This window comes from Panthera leo, chromosome D3 (genome assembly GCF_018350215.1).
Source record: "Panthera leo isolate Ple1 chromosome D3, P.leo_Ple1_pat1.1, whole genome shotgun sequence".
Classification (NCBI taxonomy): domain Eukaryota; kingdom Metazoa; phylum Chordata; class Mammalia; order Carnivora; family Felidae; genus Panthera; species Panthera leo.
Window position 1 is genome coordinate 66,066,549 of NC_056690.1, and position 24,462 is coordinate 66,091,010.

Genomic DNA, 24,462 nt, shown 5'->3' on the forward strand with positions numbered 1-24,462 from the left:
CTTTAATAGGTTTGGTAGGGGGCGGGGAGGTGGTTGAAGATTTTTTAAGGAGTTGCTATACAGCAGAATGTCCCATCTGCAAATGGAGAGGTTTTAAATCCTTTCTTTCCAATCTGGGTCCCTTTTGGTCTGTTTTTTTTCTTATCTAATTGCTCTGGCCAAAACTTGCAGTACATTATTAAATCAAAGTGACAAGAGAACCAACATCATTGTCTCATTCCTGATCTTAAAGGGAAAGCATCCCATCTTTCACCATTATATATAATATTAACTGTGGGTTTTTAGTAGATATCCTTTATTAAGTTGAGAAATTTCCTTTCTATTCCTGGTTTTTTGAATGTTTTTATCAGGAAAGGTTGTTGAATTTGTCAAGTGGTTTTTCTGTGTCTATTGAAACAATGATGTGGGTTTTTTTCTTTTATTCTTTCAACAGTAATAATTATTGATTGATTTTTTATACATTGAAACAGTCTTGAATTCTGAGAATAAATCCCACTTGGCCATCATTCTTTTTATATGTTACTGAATCTGGCTTGGTAGTGTTTTGTTAAGGATTTTTGCATCTATGTTTATAAAGCAGATTGATCTGTAATTTGCTTTTTTGTGATGTCTTTGTCTGGCTTTGGTGTTAGGGTAATACTAATACTAGCTTCACAGAATGTGATAAGAAGTATTGCCTTCTCTTCTGTTTTTTCAAAAATACTGTTATTAATTCTTTAAAGATTTGGTAGAATGTACAGCCATCTGAACTTGGGCTTTTCTTTGTGGGAAGTGTTTTGTTTGTTGTTTTTGGTTTTGCTTTACTAATATAATTTACTTTGTTATAAGTCAGCTCAGATTTTTCTGTTTCTTCTTGAGTCAGTTTGGTACTTTTTGCCTTTCTAGGAATGTATCCAGTTCATCTAGGTTATCTGATTTGTTAGCACACAATTATTCATTTCTTTAGAATCCATTTCTTTATAACATTTTTAATTTTTTAAATGTTTATTTATTTTGAAAGAGGGAGAGAGTGTGTGAGAGGGGGAGGGGCAGAGAGAGCGGGAGACACAGAGAATCTCAAGCAGGCTCCTCACTGTCAGCACAGACCCTGATGCGAGGCTCAATCCCATGAATCATGAGATCATGACCTGAGCTGAAATCAAGAGTCAAACAACTGCCTGAGCCACCCATGCGCCCCAACCCATTTTATTTCTTGAAGGTTGGTAGTCATGTCTCGTCTCTCATTTCTGATTCTGGTAATTTCAATCTTCTTTTCTCGTCTTGGTCAATCTAGCTAAAAGTTTGTCAATTTTGACCTTTACAAAGAACCATCTTTTAGTTTCAATGATTTTTCTGTATTTTTCATTCTCTATTTCATTTATTTTCTTGATAATTTTTGTTATATCCTTCACTCTACTTGCTTTTGGTTTAGTTCACTGTTATTCTAGTTTCTTAAAGTGGAAGGTTAAGTTGTTGATACAGAATATTTCTCTTTTTAGCACAGGTCTTTATACCTACAATTTCCCTCTAACACTGATTTAGCTGCATCCCATAAGTTTTGTTTTCATTCATCTCAGAGTAGCTCCTAATTTCTCTTCTGATTTCCTTTTTGATCCATTGATTATTTAGGAGCGTGTTGTTTAATTGCCACATCATTTCTCAAATTTCCTTCTGCTTTTGATTTCTAAATTCACTCCATTATGGTCAGAGAACATGATTTCAATTCCTTTAAATTTAGTGATACCTTTTTATCGGTAAAAATGTTTTACTTATCCAACTTCAAGCTGTATTACAAAGCTGTAATCATCAAGACAGTATGGTACTGGTACAAGAACAGACACTCAGATCAATGGAACAGAATAAAGAACCCAGAAATGGACCCACAAATGTATGGCCAACTAATCTTTGACAAAGCAGGAAAGAATATCCAATGGAATAAAGACAGTCTCTTCAGCAAGTGGTGCTGGGAAAACTGGAGAGCAACATGCAGAAAAATGAACCTGGACCACTTACACCACACACAAAAATAAACTCAAAATGGATAAAAGACCTAAATGTAAGACAGGAAGCCATCAAAATCCTTGAGGAGAAAGCAGACAAAAACCTCTTTGACCTTGGCCGCAGCAGCTTCTTACTCAACATGTCTCTGGAGACAAGGGAAAAATGTTTTACTTATCTTATGGCCTAACATATGGTCTATACTGGAGAAGGTTCCATGTGCTCTGTAAAAGAATGTGTATTGCCTTTATAGAAGAGAGAATTTTTGGAGATCCTTACTCCACCATTTTCATTGATATCCTCAAGACATTTAAGTTTTGATGTAGGAAGGAAGTTGGGGAAATCTATAGACCATCAGCATACAATAGAAGTATAATATGAGCCACACGTTTGTTCAAATGTCTATTAGCCACATTTTTTAGAAGTAAAAAGAAGCAGTTATTTCATTATATAGTCAGTATAAAGTATCGTTGAGATATTTTACACATTATTTTTTCATAGTAATTCTTCAGAATATACTTAGAGCACATCTCAGTTCAGATTAGCCACATTTTAAGTGTTCAATAGCCACAGCTATTGGCTGTGATATTGGACAGTGCAGTTTAAGAGCAAGCAGTCCTGACCTAGGAGGCCACAGATAGAACCAAGGGCAGACAAACTTGGATGGGGAAGATAATTTACCTTTATTTCACTAACCTCCAATGAACTTTAGTACTTATTTCAATTATAAATATAAATAATGAACTATAACCATATCAGTAGCACCTGAGATTGTTGTCATTGTCACAGATTGGGCTCCCCTAGAAAGCTGACTTTGAGATGGTGATTTTCATGTAAGAAGTTAACTGGGATGTGCCTTTGCAGTCAATAGTTGTAGAAGAGGAAGGGCAACAGGATTAGGTGAAGAAGTTGGGCAATAAGGGCCCCAGGTGACCCTATGGTCAGCTCTAGATCTCAAGCAGCCCTTTAAAGTTGTCCTGAGTTGGGGTGAAGAGGCCCCACTTATTCACTCACTGCTACTTTGAAATTATAATAGATATTGGACTGGCTGTACCTATATGTAGATCATAGGATTTTTTTTAATATTGTAATAACTGCTTCAGTATAACTGGTTTTCTTTGCTATCCTATTTATTTTATCCATTTCGAAACATTATTCTGGAAAGAAGTCCACAGCCTTGCCCAGCTGCCACCAGGGATCCGTGGCACAAAAGTCTATGCAACCCAACTGTGAAGAATGTGTAGTGGTCCTAGAAGAGCTGGCCTGTGTGCAGCACTCTGGACCACAATAGAGAATGGACACATGTCTTACGATCATTTGTCTTTATCAGGACACCTGCCAACCTTCCCTATCCCCAAATGCCCTTGCTCTCAAAAAGCTGTATTATTTGATAGTTTGTCATGGCTTCTCTTAAAAGGATCTCCGGTCATCCAATGAAGACAGCCATATTGTGAAAATGGAAAAACTCAATGAAAGGAGTAAAAGGAGAGAAAGCGGGGCGGCTCATCGGGGCTCTGCAGGCTTGGGGGGCATCAGCCTCTTCCAAGCAGTGGGATACCTCACAGGGGACATGAAGGAGTGCAGGAGCTGGCTGAAAGGTAGGCAAAGTCCCAGGAAAGAAGCAGCCGGGCTGGGCCAGGGAGACAGCCCTCCCTCAGGCGTGAGTGGAGGAAGCTGATCCCTCACTCACCCATTGAGAGGACTCCCACAGTTGGAGTACTCCCACCCTGAGTTGGCTCTGGATGGGTCCAAGGTACCCTACTAACTTGGAATTCCCATGGAGTTTCAGAATTAAATACACTTCACTAATTTTAGTGCTTTGCAAATTCTTTGCCCCTATGTGGAATAGATACAGGACAACCACTTAGTGGTATATAAGTCATTTCCCAAACAAGCTGTCATTCCTTCCCTTGTTCCATGGCCATTTATTATGTGCCAAGAAAATATTGACATCACCCTCCACCATATTCCAAGGCTCTTTCTTTCCTTTCAACGTCCTTCTTCTCCTAGTTTACCTCAACTAAATACTGCAACAAACAGCCCTTCCCTCCCCAATCACACCTGCATAGGCTGTCCTGGAAACCAAACCAGAATGTATGTTCCCTCTTCTTGACCTGGCTTCCCCCGGGTCCTAACTCAATACTGATTCCATAGCTGAGCTAAAGCCATTTCCTTTCCAGCTCCTTTTCTCCAGATGACTTTCTTTGCTGCTCAGATACCAGTTCTCAACTGAGTCATACGGCACAACACAAAAAGAGGGTTTCCCTGCCTCCTCACCCCTTCCCTTGGACCAATAAATTTCCCTTGGAATGCTCCTGAGGCTTCCTTGCCAACCAAGTCGAGGGCTGGAACGGCGTTAAATTGGTCTCAGCACGATGCCTCAGTCTGTACGGCAAAAACTAACACCCACTGTGGACTGATTGCCTAGCCACTCAGAGACTTGGGCTAGGTGCCAGGCCAAACGAGAGGAAATGTCCTGGCTCATGCATCCTTGTTTGCCTTGGTTGCCACGCCAACCAGTGGTCCAGCAGGGAAGCATAACTGGGACTCTGCTGATGGCTCTGCCTGTCTCTTTCAGATAAGCCACTGGCCCTCCAGGTTACAGACTGGGTCCTGAGGGGCACTGCTCAGGTAATGTTTGTCAACAACCCTCTCAGCGGACTCATCATCTTCATAGGGCTTCTGATCCAGAATCCCTGGTGGACGATTGCTGGGGTGTTGGGGGCAGTGGTCTCAACCTTAACTGCCCTCGCCTTGAACCAGGACAGGTGGGTGCCTGTCTGCAGTGGTCGTGGGGTCTTGGGTTAGACAGATAGAGAAGTGTGTCCCTGAGTGATCAGCCAACGTTATCCTACCAACCAGCCCAAGTCTCCTAAAGATTAACCTTGAACAGGTCACTGGAGGTCTCTACAGAATTAAACCACTCCTGTGCTCAAAGGAAGTGACAGCACTAGGCTCCTTTTGACTGTAGATCCTTCTGGAAACATTCCCTATGAGGCGGGTGCAGAGGAACTCTTAAACTGTTCTTCCCTTATGGAGCCTACAGTCTGGTTGACTAACAGGTAATAAATGTCCCAGAATAATATGAGACGGTATATACCGGAGAGCTCAGAGAAGACAGATGTTTCAGAGTGTTTTGGGGGTGGGGGTATGAGAGAGGGTGGCCTTTGAGCTGGAAACATGGGATCTGAGAGCGAGGAGAAAGGTAGAGTGGGGAGGGCAGTGTGGAGGTGGGAGACAGCTAGAGGAGGGCCCCTCCAACCCAGTGCAGAGCTGGGAGACAGCTAGAGGAGGGCCCCCCCAACCCTGCACTGGTAGCCACAAAATCCAGGAACAATAACGAGTAGCATTTTCTGGAACTGGACCATTTTCTCAGACTTTGCCCCATGCTGTCCCAACAGTTCCCAAATTTTCCTGATGGCTAGAGTCACCAGGGCTGGCTGTTAAGAAATGTAACTTCTCCACCCCCAACCACTTCTGTTCCCTCAGATAGTCCCATTCAGTAGGTCTGGGAGGGGATGTTTTTAACAAGATCCTCCTGGATGCTTCTGATCATCAGAGAAGTTTGGGAATGCTCATATTTTTAGTGTTTTTCAATTTGTGGTCACCAATCCATTTGTGGATCATGAATCAATTGGCAACAGCATTTTTAAAAATTAAAATAATAAAATAAAATAGATTAGAGTAATTCATGTGTAGGAAATATTTTGTGACGTTTTTGTTTCATTAATGTTGGGATGTGTTGTATATGTGGGGGGGTGCGTGAGGTTAGGGAGACTGAGAGAGAGAACTGAGTCATGCTCCTTACCGCGGTATTCCCTCCTTACCGCAGGTTACTGTCAAAAAGATTGAAAAGCACTGTCATGCCTTGTTACATGTGAGTCTTGCCATCACATCACCAGGCAGACAGTGAAGGTAGGAGAAAGACTGGGAGGAGCAGGTATTCACCTAAGGTGCCACAGTCAGTGGGTAGCAGGGCTCGGGCTGCAACACAAAGCCTGCATCTTCTAGGCTGAAGGCCAGTACTGTCCTTGTCACACAGACAGAGTGTGGACAGCAAGGCCAAAGGGCCCCTGGTGAACCCAGGGGATGGGGAGTCATCAGAGTTGGTTGTGTTGTGACCAACATCACACTTCACCCAGGCCTACCTCACATTCCAGATGCCACCAAGGCAAATTTGTGAGTCGGGTTGTCTCCCCTGAGAAGCCATTCGTGCACCTCTGAGGTGGCATTAGGGGAGCACTCTGATTCTAGCAAGCCAGGAGGCCATGACAAATTGGATGAAGGAGAGGCTGAATTATTTTGTGTGCAGGTCTGGTGAGTGACATAAAAAATAGGCTCCAGCCAGGATTTTGTGTCTCTCTTTAACCCAGTAGGTTCCCTATTCCTTGTTTCCAGTTACTTGTCATCTCATGGGCGGCTGGCACAGAACTGGCCCCTGACAAGATTAACTCTTGTCTCACTGCTTCATCACTGTTGGGTAAAACACCAGGGGTGAACTCTGTCCAGCCCACCAGCTCCTTAGCTATGTGACCTTGGGCAAGTACTTCCCCTCCTGGCTCCATTGTCCTCATCTGTGAGATCTGCTGCTTACTGGCTTACCTTCAAGGAGCCAAAGCCCCTTCATGCTCTGACTTCCCTCTTGACCATAATCTACTGGTAAATTTGCCAAGCCATTCAGAGAGTTGCTTCATGGACTTCAGTACTATGGAGGAAACACACACCATGCCTGCCTAATCCTCCCAAACATTTTAGTAAGACTAGTGTGTGCCAGTTTGGCTTCCAGAGATTTCTCTGCTGGGGCCCACCACATCTACCACTCAGCATCACACTGTTCCCACCTGAGCATTTTTGCTTCTGCCTGTCTAATCCTACCATTCCTTCAAATCTTCCTCCTACAGGGAGCCATCCCTAATTATCCCAGTGCTCTCTGAACCCTCCCTTCTCACTGGACAACCACAGAACATACCCTGGTACTATATGGGTTGGCTCTCTATTTTCTGAGTCTTCTCTCCCTGGCTGTGTTCTAAGCATATTCAGGACAGGAAGTCCATTTTGAATTTCATATTCTACTACTATGTCAAGAAAAGATTCATTGCTGGTAGGTCAGTACCATGTTCTATACCATAGGTTCAAAACTCTAGACACCCTACACAATATCCACACATAAATCCTTCTAAGGAGCCCTGACTTCACCACTGTCCCCAGCAAATCACTGACACAGCTACATGATCTAAACATAACCCCCACCATCCCTCTCTACCACCCCTACTCCCCCACCCCTGTTCCCCTGACCACCGCTACTTCCTGTCCACCAGTCCTACTCCCCTCCTCCTCCTCCATCAGCCCATGTCCCCCCTTATCCCTGTTACCCTAACCCCACTACCCCAGAGACTGTAGCTCACAGAGAGTAACTCAAGGTCAACAGCACTAATGCTGCAGTCCTGAAAGAATGTGGTCCTAATGAAGATCTTTTTGGCATTGGGGTTAAACCAAGTTTTACATATTTGATAGAGCAGATATAAGGTAATGGGTTTCATTCTGACAACCAAACCCAGAAGCCACCAAAGTTTCGGCAGAGAAGTGTTCTGGGAGGGGACTTCCACAGAGAGGGGTTCTAATTTTGTCTCCCCTGGGCTCCCTTGTTTGATTCCTGCTATGCCCACTGCACCCTGCCACTGGGACTACAGGACAGCCCCCAGTATGGGTCAGCCATTTTTTTCTCAGCTTGCCTGAAGCAACTAGTATTAAAACCAAAAAAGTACTAAATCCTAACACTGAACAGAAATGGGAAAATACAGATAAAATGCACACACACACACAGACTTAAAACTAATTATTTTCCCAAAACATGGGTTTCTGCTTTTTAGGTAGATTTTCTAGTCCCAAGGAGATAGATTCCAAACCCAGCGGTCTTCCCTCCCAGCCACTCTTCCACCCACCTCGTCCTCTCCACCCCCTACCCCAACTCCCATCTCCAACTGCCCCATATGTTTATGGCCTCGGGAGCAGCCAGCCCTCTAACCAGTGTCCCATACAAGTGTCCCCACACAGTGCCATGTGTTCAGCTTTTCTTGTTGGAAACTGTCTAGAGATACCTCCTCCCACCCTCCAGCTGCTCCCACTCTCCTCAGTCTAGCTGAGCTAATCTCCTGGCCACTCCAGAGCTGAAAGCTCCCCTCATTCCAGACCCAAGCCATGGCCTCTGCCAGGCAGGAGCCATCCTCTAGCCAGAATGCCCTTCTTCCCTCCTTATGCTTCTGGATGCCCTTGCTGGGCAAAGACAATCAGTCTGTGAACAGCTTTAGCATGTACACACACCCATTCAACAACCAAGTAAGGCCTAGAGCCCTCTGTGCACCAGACGCTGTTTTCTGTTACACTGATGTCAGACAGACAAGTTCCAGCCTGGACAACTTACAGTCAAGGGCAGGACAGAGCACAGTACACAAACCTCATGCTCTGGCAGGGGTCTTGCAGTGATTTGCCCAGTCCCTCCTTCACCCTGTTCCCCATCCCCCAGCCAGCTGAGCCATGGGAAGGGTCAAGGGCAGGGTTTATTAGCATCAGGGAGAGAAGTTTAGGAGCACATAGCCTTCCGTGATGAAACAAAAAGAAAGGATAGACTCAAGCTTGGATTCTCCCCACCTCTGGGCCCCTCCCTATCCTGCTGTGGGGAGAGGCTTTTGTGCATCCCCAGCGGGTTCAGCTTGTCCACTCTGGGACACAGGCCAACTGCAACAATTACAGCTTCACACGATGCAGTCAGATGCACTCTCTCCTCCCCCTTCTCTCCCACCCCTCCTCCCTGTCTCCTACACACACACACACACACACACACACACACACACACACACTTTCCCTGGTGTCATACCTCAGGTTTCTATTAGATCTCTCACTAAACTTAGCAGTCTGAGACCCCCTGAGAAGCCAAGAGGGAGCTTAGACACAGTGAGAAGACAAAGTGCGTACTTTAATTCTAGAATGGCAAGGTAATCAGGGCCGTGTGTGTGTGCACGCGTGTGTGTGTCAGATCTAGGAAGGCACTAGCAGCTGTGTGACTGCCCAACACTCAGGAGTAAGCTGACTTTCTTCTGGGAGTGCCAGGGAGGGCCCTACAAGCCCCACCAAATTCAAATGCAATGTAACTGCCCCCACCCAGGTCTGCCATCGCCTCAGGCCTCCACGGGTACAACGGAATGCTGGTCGGACTACTGATCGCTGTGTTCTCTGAGAAGTTAGACTATTACTGGTGGCTTCTGTTTCCTGTGACCTTCACAGCCATGACCTGGTGAGATGCCTCCTTCTTTCTGCTCACAGACCCCCAGGGCCCCGTGGTGCTTGCATCTTACACTGGATGGGGACATGTGCCCTCCTGGAGCCTAGTGTCTTCAGAGTCAGGCTGGCTCTGACACGTGGCCACAAGACATGGTGACGTGGCCACAAGACACGGTGAAAATCCATCAGTTTGATTGCAACACAACAGATCATTTTTTATTTTGGAATAACGGGGACCCTTTAGAGCAGCAGTGACCACAGGTGTTTCATTGTGCTAATATTCTTCCTTGAATGTTAGGTTTAATAACAAAAGGTAACATTTATTGAATATTTCCTGCAAGACAAGCCCTGTGCTCAGCCAGGTAGGGTTATTTTTGTCCCCAGTTTACAGAAGAAAAGAACAAGTCATGAAGAGGTTAAGTAACTTGCCCCAGGCCATACTTTTACAAAATTTTTGATGATGAACCCAGAGTCTGCAACTATTAAACTCCAGGCTACATGGGAATTATCTAAACTGTGGCCTGACCAAGATGGAAAAGCTAAAAACTCACTTGTGATAGAATCAGAACTCTCTTGGAGAAGAATGTCTATAGTGAAAGCATAGGATCTTTGAACAAGAAACATCAGTTGAGATCTTGCTGTACAATCACTTCATTCTGCAAAGGAATAAAAAAGTCAAGAGAAAGGGTCTTGGGAACAAATACTTGTTGAGATGAGGGGTGTGCTGTGGCTCAGCTCACCTGGATCTTGGGCAGGTCTTTGCTACCTGATGCTATCATTCTTATGCATGCTGTCACCAAAGAGCAGGAGCCCAAGGTGACCCATGTCCTCCAGTCTGTGCCCCACAGCTTTGAGACATGCTAACTCATTTTCAACACCTCTAAGAAGTACATATCTTTCTTAGATTTCTGGAGTCACTAAAACAGTTAGTTTAAGTACTAATTTATTAAGTTTCAGTTTATTACTTTTTAGCAGTGCTTGTAAATAAATTACTACATTAAGCATTTTGGGAAATTTATGTTTCTTCTCAGGGTTTCTGTGTTTCTGAATCCATTGGGACAAAAACTATAGCAGTCATTTCTATGGGGATTTCCTCAATGCCCCGCAACTGCCCCCATGTAAGGCATAGGAGACCCTGTCTTCATTTGCATACATTTGGTTTATAACAACAGATTAAGCCTCTCATGTCAAGATTTGATAACTGCTTTGAAGAAAGCAAAACAGAGCAAGTGGGACAGAGAGGGATTCCAGACGTGAGTGGTCAGGGAAGGCCACTTTCAGGAAGGAGTATTCATGCTTTCCCTTAAATGATAAAAGGCACTTGCCATCTGAAGATCTAGTGAAGGATGTTGCAGACAGCGGTGGTGGCATGTGCAGACCCCAGCTGGAGGAGTGCCCCATGTTCAGGAAACAAGACCAGCGGGGGCTTATGCCCAGTGAATGAAGGAGGAATGGAGGAGGTGAAGGCAGAAGTAAATGAGGGCTAGACCCCGTTTGCTTTGAGGATCCAGTAGGCTTTTGTATTTTTATTACAACTGTGATGGGAAGCAGTTAAAGGGTTTTAAGCAGAGATGTGATAGGATATGGTTTAAATTTAAACAAATTGCTCTGCTTGCCTTGTGGAGAATGGATTTTAACTGGAGCAAGAGCGGATGCTGGAAGCAGAGTCCGGAACCCACAGAGAGATGAGAGTGGTCTGGACAAGGGTGATACACAGGAAGGTGGTTGGGTTTAGGATGTATTTTAAGGAAGGTAAAGGCAACAAGACTTTCTGGGAGGCTGTGGAGTTTGGGGGGTGGGGAAGAAAAGAGGATTCAGTACACTCCTATAGTTTGCCTGAGCACCTGGATTGATGGACAAGACTAAGAGAAAAACAGGTTGGTGGTAGGAGACAAGGTGTAAATCAAGAGTTCTGACAGACATATTAGGCTATAGACTTCCAAGTAGACATGTTGACAAGGTAACTGGATGTACAAATCCAGAACTTTGATATGGTCAAGATTTGGAGGGCAGAAGTATACAGAAGACATTTTGTCCATGGGTCTAAAAGATATCACCCAGAAAAAGAAGATGAAGAGAAGACCCAAGGCTGAACCATAGGATATTCCAGTATCTAGATGACTGGGAGAAGAGAGAAAGAACCACAAAGAAGTGACAAGGAGCAGCTGGAGAAGTAGGAAGAAAGCTAAGAAAGAGCAGTGTCATGGTAGCCCTGACAGAAAATATTTCAATCCAGTTGGAGCATCCGATTATCAAATGAAGGGAGCAGGGAATGGCCATAGATTTGGTAGGATAGATGTCGTTAGTGAACTGGACAAGAGCCACTTGCATGGCATGGAGAGAACACACACCTGATTGGAGTGGATTTAGGAAAGAAAGGGAGTGGAAAGATTGACCATAGCAATCTGTTGAGGAATATTTGTTATGAACAAGGGCAGGGAAGTGGGGCAAAATAGCCAGAGGGAACATCGGATTAGAGGAGGAGGGTGTTAATAGGAAGAAGATACTAAAGCATTTTGTAAACTTATGAGAGTGTTCCAGAGATAAAGGAGAGACTGCACCTGCAGGAGAGAGAGGAGAGAATTGCAAGAGTGAAGTCTTTGAGACAGATTGGATCTTGAAGCACAAGAGTAACAATTGGCCCAATAAAGAAAGAGGAATACTTTCATTATGTGACAAAGGCAGAGAGGGAGACTATGTAGGAGCTGGGCAATTGGAGTGTAGAGCTTACGGTTGGGAAAATGAAGCATTTCTCATCTTGTCATTTCTGTTCTTTTATTCTCAACAAGTTGGAGAGTTAATTTGCATGGACTGTGTAGTAGGGTTTTCAGGCAGTCATAAATGCCCATTGGAGACTCAAGGTCATGAATTAAAGGTAGACCAGTCAGCCAGATCATGTGATTTCATGTTTTGTCCCAGTAGCTCTTTGAATGTGGAAGACGTAGGGTGTTAAGTGTCGACGGTGGCTTGTCCTTTCAAGGAAACTAAAGTTCAGGGAGATCATTACCTAAGGCTGCTCACTCAGCCTATAAATGTAGGAGTTAGGATTTGCACCCAGCTCCATCTGCTTCCAACATGCCTGCTTCTCCCAAGGAGGAGGCCGAGAAAAGAGAGGACACAAACAACTGAAGGTTTCATCTTCATGTGGTGGCTTCCAGAGTAGCTCAAAGCACTTCAGTTGAATCAAGCCCACACATTACCTTTGTGCCATAGCAGCTGCCTCCTCCAAGACCAGGCTTCTAAAATGTTATCACAGTGCAGGAGAGTAGCTGTTGTACATCCTGATGATTCAAGGGCAATACACATTATTTTCTAAGGATTATGTTTTGTTTAATTTTCTTGGTTTAAGAAACAAGCAAATATTTAAATTATAAAGTTTTATATTCAAGTATTATATTTGCTATTCAAGTATAATTTACAATATATTCAAGTATATTTATACTTTAAAAATGCATCTCTCAAAGATTCACCTTAAATGGAACACCTTATCCCCAGTCCCAGATAAATGGACCACTAGAGTCTCAAAGGAGCCAGGAATGGCTGGGCCAAGGACAGGGGGGCACCATGGACAGAGATGACAAGACAAGATGGTGTAGACCTAAGGATGAGCACAGATTAACCCTTTGTCTTGCTCATCTTCAGCCCAGTTCTTTCCAGTGCCTTGAATTCCATCTTCAGCAAGTGGGACCTTCCTGTCTTCACACTGCCCTTCAACATTGCTATGACCCTGTACCTGGCAGCCACCGGCCACTACAACCTCTTCTTCCCCACAACACTGGTGGAGCCTGTGTCTTCAGTGCCCAATATCACCTGGACAGAGATGGAGATGCCCTTGGTAAGTTACCCAATGGCAGATGAGTGGGGACCCCTGCTTATACCACACACCTTCTTGATAACTGGTTTGTGGATTATCCAGGCTCTCAGCTTCTCCAGATGCATCTCCACCAGATGATGGTCATAGTAGAGAACAGGACAGAGAAAAAGGCTGCTGTGCTTTCAACAAACCTCATTGAAGGTCTGATATGTACCAGGCACTTTATCAGACACTAGGAATACACGGGGAATAAAAGGACAACAACTTCTCTGCCCTTTTGAAGTGTACTCTCTGTACAGGGAAACAGACAGTAAATAAGTGCATAGGTCAGTACCAAGTTAATTATACAGAATGGTAGGGTTCAGGGAAAAATACTCAATAAGATGGATGGTTGGGTGAAGGGGCCAGATACTAAAACAAATGTTTAAAATTAGGGTTTTAAAGGTCTTATCAAGAGAAGATAGGGATGAACTTTCATGTACTTTCCATATCAGTGACTCTCAAGCAGGGGTGACTTTGCCCTCCTGGAGGGAGGAGGCAAAATTTAGACTGGGGGGAGGGGTGCTACTGGTATCAAAAGGTCAGGGATGCCACCAAACATGCTACTATTCACAAGACAGCCCTCCCCATAACCAAGAATTATCTAGCCCCAAATGTCAATAAATATCGAAGTTGAGAAACCCTGCTTCACATCCAACTATCACAAATGTACATATTCATTTATTCTACCAATCTCTAGACACTTGGGATAAAGGGATATAATAAAAACCTAACACAAGATTAAATAGACAGAATTGTAAAATTTGGCCTTGTTCATGAACAATAGAGAGAGCTAACAGCTAAGGCTACGGCAAGCTTATTACGTATCAGACACTGTTCCAAGCCCTTGACTTCTGGACTTAATTTAACCCTCCTAATAGCCCAATACTGTAAGTACTATCATCATTCCCATTCACAGATGAGAAAACTAAGGCACAGAGAAGGTTAGCTGCCCAAGCTCAAACTGCTGCTAGTGCCTGAATATAAAGCCCAGGCAGCCTGATGTAGAGCCCAGGCTTTGACCCATCACCCACTTAGTCCCAGGTGAGACAGACACCCTCATCTGGAACGACCACAGTGCGGTGAAACCTGCTTCTCAATGCAGTCCACCCCTCATTAGGTACCGTGAAGTATTAGAGAGCTCTTTACCTTCCTCAGAAATCTGTCCCCCTCCATCTTTCACCCATTGGTTCTAACTCGGCTGTTTAGAGTAATTCAGAATATTATTTCTATGATTGCCTTTTGAATACTTGCACACAGAACCTACATCCTCAGTATTGTTTATGTAGTCTGCTTTCCCAGCCCTCACCACCCAGCTGAGCCCATCATCAAGATGGGCTGCTGGGGGCTCAGCTCCAGGGCCACCACTCGTGGGTGGGGAGGACAGTTCAGGGGTTTCAGGGTCAGCCACACTCGGACCTGAAGCTATCAGAAAAGGAAGGTCTTCCCTGCCCCTAGTGCAAATGCTAACTATGCAAAACCTTTTTTAATATTTTGTCTTTTCAAAGTTTTGTGTGGGGCAGGGGCTGGAGGGGCATCAGAGTCAGGGTTAGGATCTAAATCCAAGAGAATGGAAAAGACAGAACCCTGCATTGGAGGGAAAGCCCACTGTCTCAAGTGGAAACTGGCAGGAGCAGGAGCAGGGACAAAGCTCTAACTCTGAGGGGACTGTCAGTGATCATCAGCTGGCAGTTAGGCACATTGCCATAAGGGCACAGACCTGCCGTCCCTGAGCCCTACCCATGAGGCAGAGTCCCAGTAACAGCCTCGGGGGCATGGGCGTTGCCCATAGAGCCTCCCACCCTCCCCACTGAGGGGCACAGGATGGAGACGGCCACCTGCCACCTGCGAGAGATGCCTCTCATTCATCTTCAAAGTGAACAGAAAGTGGCAGCATGCAAATCCATATACCCTGAGGCACCAGCTCACCCACCACACCACTACTTTCACAGTGGGCTCCTTCTCTTCCACACCATCCAGGTCCCAACTCCCCTTCCCTCCTTGTCTTTTAAACAATGATGAGAATGACTTCCTTTTTGTTTAACTGGCCTTTCTTGTTACTAGAGGATTGTCGAGAGTAGGCAGTAGGAAGGATGCAGGGGCTCAGTAAATTTCCATGCACACCCGACTGCCCTTCACACCTTCACCCCAGGGTGTTGGAGAGCAGGTGGAAGGGAGGGGTGCCACCCCAGGGCCACAGTTCACCAAGCTAAAATATGGATCCCGGCAGAGGAAGGTGCTTTCTGAGCCCAGACTCTGTTCTGAGGCTACTTGTCCCTCATTCTTCTCATTCTTGACTGCTTGGGCTTCAAATCTGTGTTCCCAGACAGCAAGGGGGAAGTTGGCACCCCCTTTGCATCCTGCATGCCTCAGACTTTGGGAAGTCATGGAATATTTATTGAGTAGATTTTCAGCCAGTACCCCACACTTAAGCTGAGTTCCCTGAACTGGCAGAAAGCATTCTCAGGGTTCCTTTAAATAAGATGCACACCCCCATCATTCCTGGCATGAGGCTCTAGGCTCTGGCCCAGACGGTGCTTGGTAATTGAAAGGCCACCCATCCAGAGACCAGGATGGGCAAAGCTTAAAAAGCTCTGTGAGACTCCTCAAACACTGTTCTCTAAAGAAATCAGACTGACTCCAGAATTAAGTCAGGTTGTTAAAAAGTACAAAATTTCACCCAAAGGGAGATGTGCAATTAATTTCCAACATCTACAGCAGGTCATGTATAACTAACTCAGTGGTCCCCAAACTCAGTTGCACTTGGGAATCTCCTGAGGCCCTGGTCATGCCCCATACCAGTTAAATCACAATGTCTAAGGAGGAGCCAGTCATCAATTTTTTTTTCTAGGATTTCCAATGTACAGCAAAGTTTGGAAACTGCTGAGCTAATCAATACATATTTATTAAGCACCTATTATGTACCCAGCCATCAAGGAGCCTGGCCCTCAAAGAGGTCACATGACATAGTAATAGAGCAAAGACAGCAGAATTTTAAAGGTGGGAGATTATCTGCTATGGCAGCCTTCTCATGTTACAGAGAAGGGCACCAGAGCCCAGCATGAGGAAGTGACATACCCACCATCATTCCATGAGCGTGTGCAAAACTCCCCTGAAAGCTGGAGCCCTCAGCTCCCAGGCCAATACTCTTCCCTAGCCTGCCAATCTCCCTCCTCTCCTTCAGGCCCTCCTCTGTCAGATGTAGATGGTTCAGCTTGGGCAGAAAAAGGGCCATCTGACTCCCAAATTAGCCATCTACAATTGCAACACCCTCAAATGACTCTCAAACTCGGGGATGTTTGGCTTTATTCTGTTTTCCAATGGTATACATATTATCTTTCTACAAATGCTAAGTGATCCTCGAGCAGGAGAAATGCCACCTCCTTCCCAGAGCCCCATAATACCCTAGGTAGCTCTGAATGTGCAGCAACCACCTCTAGACTAGGGGTCAAGCTCAGAGGCTGTAGCCTGGCCTTAGCCACCAATGATCTGGGTGACCTTTGATTAAATCAATCATCAAAATGGCCTAGAATATTTCCAATATTCCTGGAATACCTGTAGGATGTCAGAAGGTCTGGTGGAAATTCCCTAGTGCCCTGAAACTTCCAATGGCATTCTCAGGAGAGGGTGCCCTCTGGTTCTCTCAAACTCCTCCTCTCAAAGCAGAAGCCATGTGTCTTTCAGAAGCACCTGTGTTGGGAGGGTTTTGCACGGGGGATGCCAGATGCCTGCTAGGTGGTGGAGTGAGGAGCTATTTGTTCCAGCTCATGTCCTTCCTCCCAAGTTCTCTTCCACGCTAGAGGGCACCGCCATCCTCCCGTTCCAACCCATTACCCCCACCAGGAATGGCTTTGTCCTGACCCTAAGACCTGCTCTTTTCATTATGTGCCCACACTCCAGTGACCCCAGATTCTGTTGACTTTGCAGCTGCTACAAGCCATCCCCATCGGGGTTGGCCAGGTGTATGGCTGTGACAATCCCTGGACAGGCGGCGTGTTCCTGGTGGCTCTCTTCATCTCCTCGCCACTCATCTGCCTGCATGCAGCCATTGGCTCAATTGTGGGGATGCTAGCAGGTAGGACAGGGTCCCCTCTCTGCAGGGAGGACCTTGGAATAATTTTCCTGAGGTCATTCCATCCCTGCACAGGGCAAATAATCTAGACTTGTTATCTTCACTGGTGTTTTTGAACATTGTCAGGGGAGAGACTTATTTTTCCCTTTCTTGATTTTCCAAAGTGAGCAGACTGCCTCAGCAGGATATGTGGGGAGAGGCAAGGGGCTGAAGACCTCATTGGCTACCTGAGCCCCTGGGAGCTGAGGGGTGGAAGGAAAGGGAGGGTCACTCAGAGGCCTGGAGAGCAGTAACAGACCGAGGAGTATAAATGACCCAGTGCTTTGAAGTTTGGAGTAAACTAAAAGAAAACAGTTTCTCAAAAACTGTATTCCTATTTGACAAATGTGATTTAATATTTCTGCATGTAGGCATATGTATGTACATGCATTTATATATGTAAATATGCACAGTAGAGCCAGAAATTGGAGTCGGGCACATAGGACTAGGATCCTGTTGACTCATTCCAATGTTTTTCAGAAACATCTTGGAAGCAGAACTTTAAAAAAATAATTTAAAAATAATTTTGAATTTATCAAAAAATTATAAAAGTAAAAATGGTACATGAAGCACCCATAAATTCTTTGCCTGATTCACCTATTGTTCACATCCTGTACTTCTATTTGTCTATCTCTATACATCTGTATGTGTATATACATACTTTTCCTCAACCATTTGAAGCAGACCTTTTTCACTTGAAAAGTTTCTTGATAAAAATGCAGCTACTCAGGCCAAAGGTGTGGAGAATACCTAGAATCCCAACGCCTTGACCTCCTCTCACCCTGAAAGTAGTCACACCTCTGTGTGAAATCTTCAAGCCCCAGTTTGGGAACCACTGCTGTCCTCTTGTTGCTGGTGCCTGAAGACCAGATGCCATTTCTAGAGGCTCTTTTGATGGGATGGGGGAGGAGTGTGGGGAGGGGATAGCAGGAGTGAGGCCATCCTGAGAGCTGGCACCAGCCACGAGGTGGCCTTTGTGTGGGGACCCAGAACTGGCCAGAAACGTCACACCTTGTTCCACAGCCCTGACGGTGGCCACGCCCTTCGAGACCATCTACATGGGCCTCTGGAGCTACAACTGTGTCCTCTCCTGCATCGCCATAGGGGGCATGTTCTACGCCCTCACCTGGCAGACGCACCTGCTGGCCCTCGTCTGTGGTGGGTATTTGGGGAAGCTGACCACCAGGTCACTCTGCAATTCCTTCCTTCCCTGCCTACTTGATTATGCAAAACCCATGAGGAACATTAATCGGAACTTGGTAGCAGTTCTAGAAGGACCTGTGGCTTGGGTCCCAATGGGGGACTTGAGGTTCCTCCTCTGTGAAATGGAGTCACAACCATGCTTACTGTTTTTTATTTACACAGTGTTGTAAGTTTCCAAGGAGATCACACATGCATTTCCTCAGGTGCTAGTGGCAGTGTTCTGGTATAATAACTTCATCCTACAACCTTTTAGAGAACACCATGTAGTGCCATGCCCTAGGCTATGCATGGAAGATACAGTGGTGACCACATTGTCATGAAGCCACATCTAGAGGAAGAGCAGTTATCACACAATCATTAAGGCTGTGATGTCTGAAAAGATTATTACAAAGACCCAGTGAGATGACATACCTGGGAGCACTGAGCTGTCAGAAGATCACAACATGGGAGCTTGATTTCCATGGAGTAAGTAGTGCACTGTCCCAAGGGAAATGGGTGCCGGCACTCTCAAAGCTGCACCCCAGCGCCACATACAAACTCAGTCCTCCCAGATCACTACCAGGCATAGATTGTCAGCCCATTGTACACCCTGGTACCCAGAAGGTTTAATGAACTTAATCTAGAACACAGCTATTGAGGGCAGAAGCAAGATTCAAACCCCAGCCTCATCTTTCCCCCAGTTTTCCTGCCCTGGAGTTACTTACGTTATCTGGAAACAGCAGGACTTTAATAAGCAAAACTGGAGACAAGTAAAGGGCAGAATAACATTCAGAAGAACTTTTTCCCCATTCATACATGGAGACTGTAAATGACTTCCATGTATGTCTCTTGTATTCCCCTCAGCAGCCAGCAAGGAGACAGTAGGCTCGGTAAATATCTGTCAAGTCAGAAGTGCCAGATATTTTGAAGCTAATACTGTAACTGCCTTTGGTCTTTGGAGAAGTGGCACATTCCTGTGGCTAGAACCATCTGGGAAGGCTTTGCAGGGAGGACGGGGTTTATCTCAACGCTTCCAGGATGGGAATTGGGTAGGTAGAGACAGGGGGAGAAGGTGTTCTGGACAGAGGAACAGAAAGAGCAAAAATGCAGGGGCATAAGAAGCTTATCCAGAAGCACAAGGGCGTGGTTTAGCTCCCCTACCTGTCCTGGGGGCCACAGCCTACAGTGAACCCCAAAGCCTGGATCCTAGGGACAAGCTCACAGACCAGTAAGGTCCAGTTCTGGTGAGGCTTGGTGCGGGTCCAACAAGTTCTATCAGGGCCGCTCAGAATCTTGGATGGGAGGAGCCTTGTTGGGGGTTCATATAGTCTGACCACTCATTCCTAAGACAGATAATAATCCAGCCACACATCCCCAAGGTCAGCGTGGACAAGCAAAAAATGCTTACTGACCCCTGACTGTATGCAAGGCCACCATGGAAATGCGGAGGAGATAGAAGGCTTTAATCTCTGCCCTCAGAACACAGTCTGGTGGGAGATTGGCCACACCTACCTGCAAAAAAAAAAAAAAAAAAAAAAGCTACCATAATAATGTCAGGCAAATATGCCAGATGTCAGGATGTGGTGAGACACCAAGGCTGCTGGAGACAGTATAGGGCCCCCTGCCCTTGGGAAGAGGTGGGGGAGAACCCTGGGAAGCTGACTCCATGGTCCTTGTTTTTCCACAGCCCTGTTCTGTGCATACATGGGAGCAGCCCTGTCCAACATAATGTCTGTGGTAAGTTTGGATTCTCCTGAACATGCCTGTCCCAGCCAGGGCTTTAGGACATTTACAGTTTGTGAAAGAATCCTGAATGCATTCTGGTAGCTTGTATCCACACAATGCCTTTGTCAAGGTTTATCCAGGACAAATGTCCAGAGAAGGACTGGAAATTGCATATATGTGCCTCTGAGGTGTGTTGGAGGTGGCTGTGTGTGTGCACAAAAGAGTGGTATAACCAGCAGTGGAGAACCTAGATGGACAGATGGAGGTACTTGTGTGTGGCTGGATGTGGGAAGTCGTACCTAGGCTGATTTTCAACTCCATCATTAAAAGATTCTGATTGTGCCCAAAGGTACCAATATCTCAGATTCCTAGACCAAACTAACCTTATCTTATGAACCTAAAAACCGATGTCATCAATAGGGAAGGATCCCCATCCTCTGCTGCTACCACAGCCTTCTCCCCCAGGGTCCCTGGAGCCTAGGACCATTTTCAGACCCCAATGCTTTTGCTTCCAGATTGGTGTGCCGTCAGGCACCTGGGCCTTCTGCCTCTCCACCCTCATCTTCCTGCTCCTGACAACCAACAACCCTGCCATCTATAAGCTCCCACTCAGCAAAGTCACCTACCCAGAGGCCAACCGCATCTACTACCTGACAGTGAAGAACATTGAAGAAGAGAAGTCCCCCAGCGGTGACTAGCCCATTTCTAGGCTGAAATGCTCTTTGCCTGGACCTGGTGTCTGCTCCCTGTGGTCTCAACTCTGGGTCAATCAGCAGCAGCACTCACCTTCTGTGCCTCTCCTTGCACCTGTGTAACCAAACACACCTGTACCTCCCTTATCCTGATGGCTGATTTTTCTCTCTCTGCACAGATCACCATAACTATCCATGTGTGACATTAGAGAATGTTGGTATGAGCTTGCTGGAGTTAGAAGTAAGACATGTGCTTTAAATGTCATTGTCTTAAAGCAAAAACGTTTCTATTTAGTCTTTTGGGAAGATGATTACAAGATGATCTTCTTGGCATGTTTAAATAATAGATGCTGTAAAATTGAACTTGCTGAGTGGTTCCTAGGCAGATACAGAAACAGAGTGTGTGGAAATTCAGGGGATATGCACAAAGAGTTGAAGGTGCCTTAGTGCACTTAGCTAGTGGTTGATGGGCACACCCAGCTTTACAAAAAAAGAGGAATTTCACACTGATAGACTGTTAAAGTCAAAAGAGATCATTAGGGAATTGGGAGTGTCTAAATAGGATATTTCAAACATTCATTGGTCAGAGGAAAGGGCAAGATGATATCTAATAGCAGGAAGCAATTAATAAAGATTAGAATCCCATATATGAGTTTTATTATGGAGGATAAAATTATGAAGGATAAGCATTTCTCAGTATAAGTCAAACCAGCAACTTTGAGTAGAGATCTCAATTGAGAAAAGTATCTGAGTTCAATGTGTGAAAATCTGGGGAAATTTATTTCATTTTCCTATTTGCTTATGGGTGTTGGAAGCTTTATCAAGTCTGTGATACTTAAAACAAATGGTTAGCCTGAGTAGGACCAACAAGTATCCATGAATTTCATACTTTAACTTCCCAATTACAGCCATTAGCTTACATTCAGTCTTTATATGTAGATCAGGGCTCAGCAAACTTTTTCTGGAAAGGGTCAAATAGTAAATATTTTTTATTCTGTCTATAGAAAGACTCACTTGTGTCATTATAGCATGAAACAGTCTTGGACAACATATAAATGAATGAACATGGTTGTATTCCAAGAAGACTCTATTAAACAAACAAACTAGTTTGGACCCAAAAGCTGAACTTAGCCAGTGCCTGACATGGATGTTCACCATAATAATGGTTAGGAGCTTGTGGGCAGCAGGCCCATAGGACATCACCAAATTCTTTACAACAGACAGCCACATAACCATTTATATGCTGGGTGATACTGGAAGCTTTTTAGGAAAGTGAGATTACTATGACCAGAATCTGGAAGATCTGAGGCTCTTTGATAGACCCCAGGCACTAGGGGCTACAGTTTTAAACAGGCTCTCCTTCCACGGAAATGTCTGGGAGCCACCCCTAAGATTCCCCCTCCTCCATTCCCTCACTCTGTTTCCACCTCTGCCAACAGGCATACCACCATGAGAGAGGGGGAGAAACCTGACCTTTAGTACAGGAGTTTCCAGCAGGAAGAGCAGGGAGGCTCCTACAATCCCAAGCTTGGAGGGGAGTAGTGGTGAGGGCCAGAGGGTCCTGCCATTCTGAGATGCATGAACCCCTCTGTACAAAGGACGGGGGCTTCAGTTCCCTGCCAGGCTTCCAGGCAGGGCTAAATTACCCAAAAGGGAGGGGAGAGCCACCCCCAAAACATTCTAACAAGAGATAACAGAACCAGTTGACCTGTTCATTCATTATGGACAATTGCACCTGGAAACCTACTTTCCTTTCCTTTAAGCCCAGGAGACTCTCCACCCCAAGAACTGGATCTGATGGGAGCTGTGTTTAAACTGTACTTTGTATTGGATTTCCAGGACAGGAAAACTATTTGGGGGTGTATGTATGTATGTGTGTGTGTACTTGGACAGGAGTGTCTCTTGTCCGTCTCTTTCTCACCCCACGTCTCTGTCATTAACAAGGTCCACTTCAGTTACAGGTATTGGGTTTTTTTTTCCTCCCAAGTTCCCACTTTCACCCCTGTAGAAATTAAATGTTAACTGCATTGCCAGCTGTCAAATTCAATGAAGAAACATGGATAAAAGCTAAGTGGTTCAGAAAAAGGAAAAAGTATGTTCAGCAAAAACCATAGGGCCTCAGAAATTCTATAATACACTATAATAAAGATGGCCAGATATGTAGGTAGAAATAGGAAAACACCTACTAATTTAAAATAAGAAAGAACTGTCTGGATGAAGTATTGTGAATCACTGAATTCTTGCCAAGAGATGTTGTCCAGGAGTGATGAAATGTTTTCAAAAGACATCTTTTGGGATTAAGAGGCAGAAAATCAATGGTATTTCCCAAATGTGGTCAAACAGGCTCCTCCTGGAGCAGAACAAATCTTATTAAGCCAGCCTGGTGGGCAGATGCTTTGTGTCTCTCATGAGCATGGAGAAGGGTGGGGCAGAAATGAGAATTCCCCATCCCTCTAAGAAAAGTCAGCCCTATGCAGGTCCTGCACGTGGGCCATAAACAGATGCCCAGATGTCCTCTGAAGTAGCCCAAATAGTGATAGGGGGGTTGGAGAACTCCCTGCAGTGACCTTGTCCTGACTTCACCAGCTCCTTCCCATCCCACTGCCCCCCTGGATGAGTAGGGGCAGGAGCCTTAACAGCAGAGACACTACCACCAACATGAGTTTGCACAGGAGCGAGCCACCAGGAGAGAAGGAGAAGAGATTTGGGGTACACATCCCAGCTGCTTTGCTGCTATCATCCTAAACTCCAAGCAGCAGCTCTTGGGTGCACAAATGGTAGTTGGACGTAAATATGGCTGAACATAAATAGGCATTAAAAAGAGAAGGAATGTATGTTGGGCATCAGGGGATAGTAGAGGAGGTGCTGTCCTAACCTGTCCCAATCACACCCCTCTCCCTGTCTCCACTATTCCCTCCTCAGACCTTCGCATCTCCTCCCTCTGACCTCATCATCCCCAACCCCCTTTCCAGTCTCCTCTACTCCTCATGGAAGAGCTCCACCGTCTGCCATGAAACAGTGTCGTTCTGCTGTATTTTTAAATGATCAATCTCAGCTCATCTTTCAGTCTTGTCTATGATAACTGACATAGCCAAGTTCCATTGTCAAGTTCTCTACGTCTTCTTGGTCAAAACTTCAGTTTGTTTGCTAAGAAATAATGCATCTTCTTTAGATTTAAACCAATGTTGCCATAGTGTTACTCATAATGTTCTCATACAGTAATTTCAATCCGTCCTGTATCTATGGCTCTCCTTTCTCTTTCCAGTCTTATGGAATTTTGCTCCCTCTTTTCCCTAATCAAGTATGTGAGGGGTTCATCCGTTTTATTGTCTTTTTCAAAGAAGCAGTTTGAGATTCATTTGCCCTTTCTACAGTTTGGTTTGTTTTCTATTTTATTGATTTCTTTCTCCTGTTTTCCCATAATTTATTTAAATGTTCATTTTCTCCTAATGTTTTAAAATTGATGTGAAGTTTCTTCATTTTACATCTTTCTCCTTAGCAACAAAGGCATTTTAAGGCTATTAATTTCCCCCTGAGTACAACTATAGCTGTGTGATATAGGTTTTGGAATAAAGTATTCTACTTTAATCAGTTTTTAAATAGTTTGTAATTTTAGTTTTGATTTCTCTTTGGTCCAAAAATTA

The 24,462-nt window shown here is 45.0% G+C and overlaps 1 protein-coding gene across 11 annotated transcripts in view; it reads left to right on the forward strand.

Moving 5' to 3' along the window:
* The window catches only part of SLC14A2 (solute carrier family 14 member 2), a 431,742-nt gene that overhangs the window by 380,468 nt on the left and 26,812 nt on the right, over positions 1 to 24,462 (forward strand). For 9 of the 11 annotated variants that reach the window (XM_042910429.1, XM_042910434.1, XM_042910428.1 and 6 more), the window contains 8 exons: positions 3,395 to 3,575; positions 4,556 to 4,745; positions 9,140 to 9,268; positions 12,898 to 13,090; positions 17,036 to 17,183; positions 18,243 to 18,377; positions 20,089 to 20,138; positions 20,642 to 24,455. In XM_042910429.1, the coding sequence (XP_042766363.1) occupies positions 3,395 to 3,575; positions 4,556 to 4,745; positions 9,140 to 9,268; positions 12,898 to 13,090; positions 17,036 to 17,183; positions 18,243 to 18,377; positions 20,089 to 20,138; positions 20,642 to 20,824 (1,209 nt within the window). In that variant the 3' untranslated portion in view covers positions 20,825 to 24,455. Of the gene's footprint in view, positions 1 to 3,394; positions 3,576 to 4,514; positions 4,746 to 9,139; positions 9,269 to 12,897; positions 13,091 to 17,035; positions 17,184 to 18,242; positions 18,378 to 20,088; positions 20,139 to 20,641; positions 24,456 to 24,462 lie in introns of those variants that run through there. The other 2 variants (XM_042910439.1, XM_042910438.1) reach the window with 2 other exon arrangements.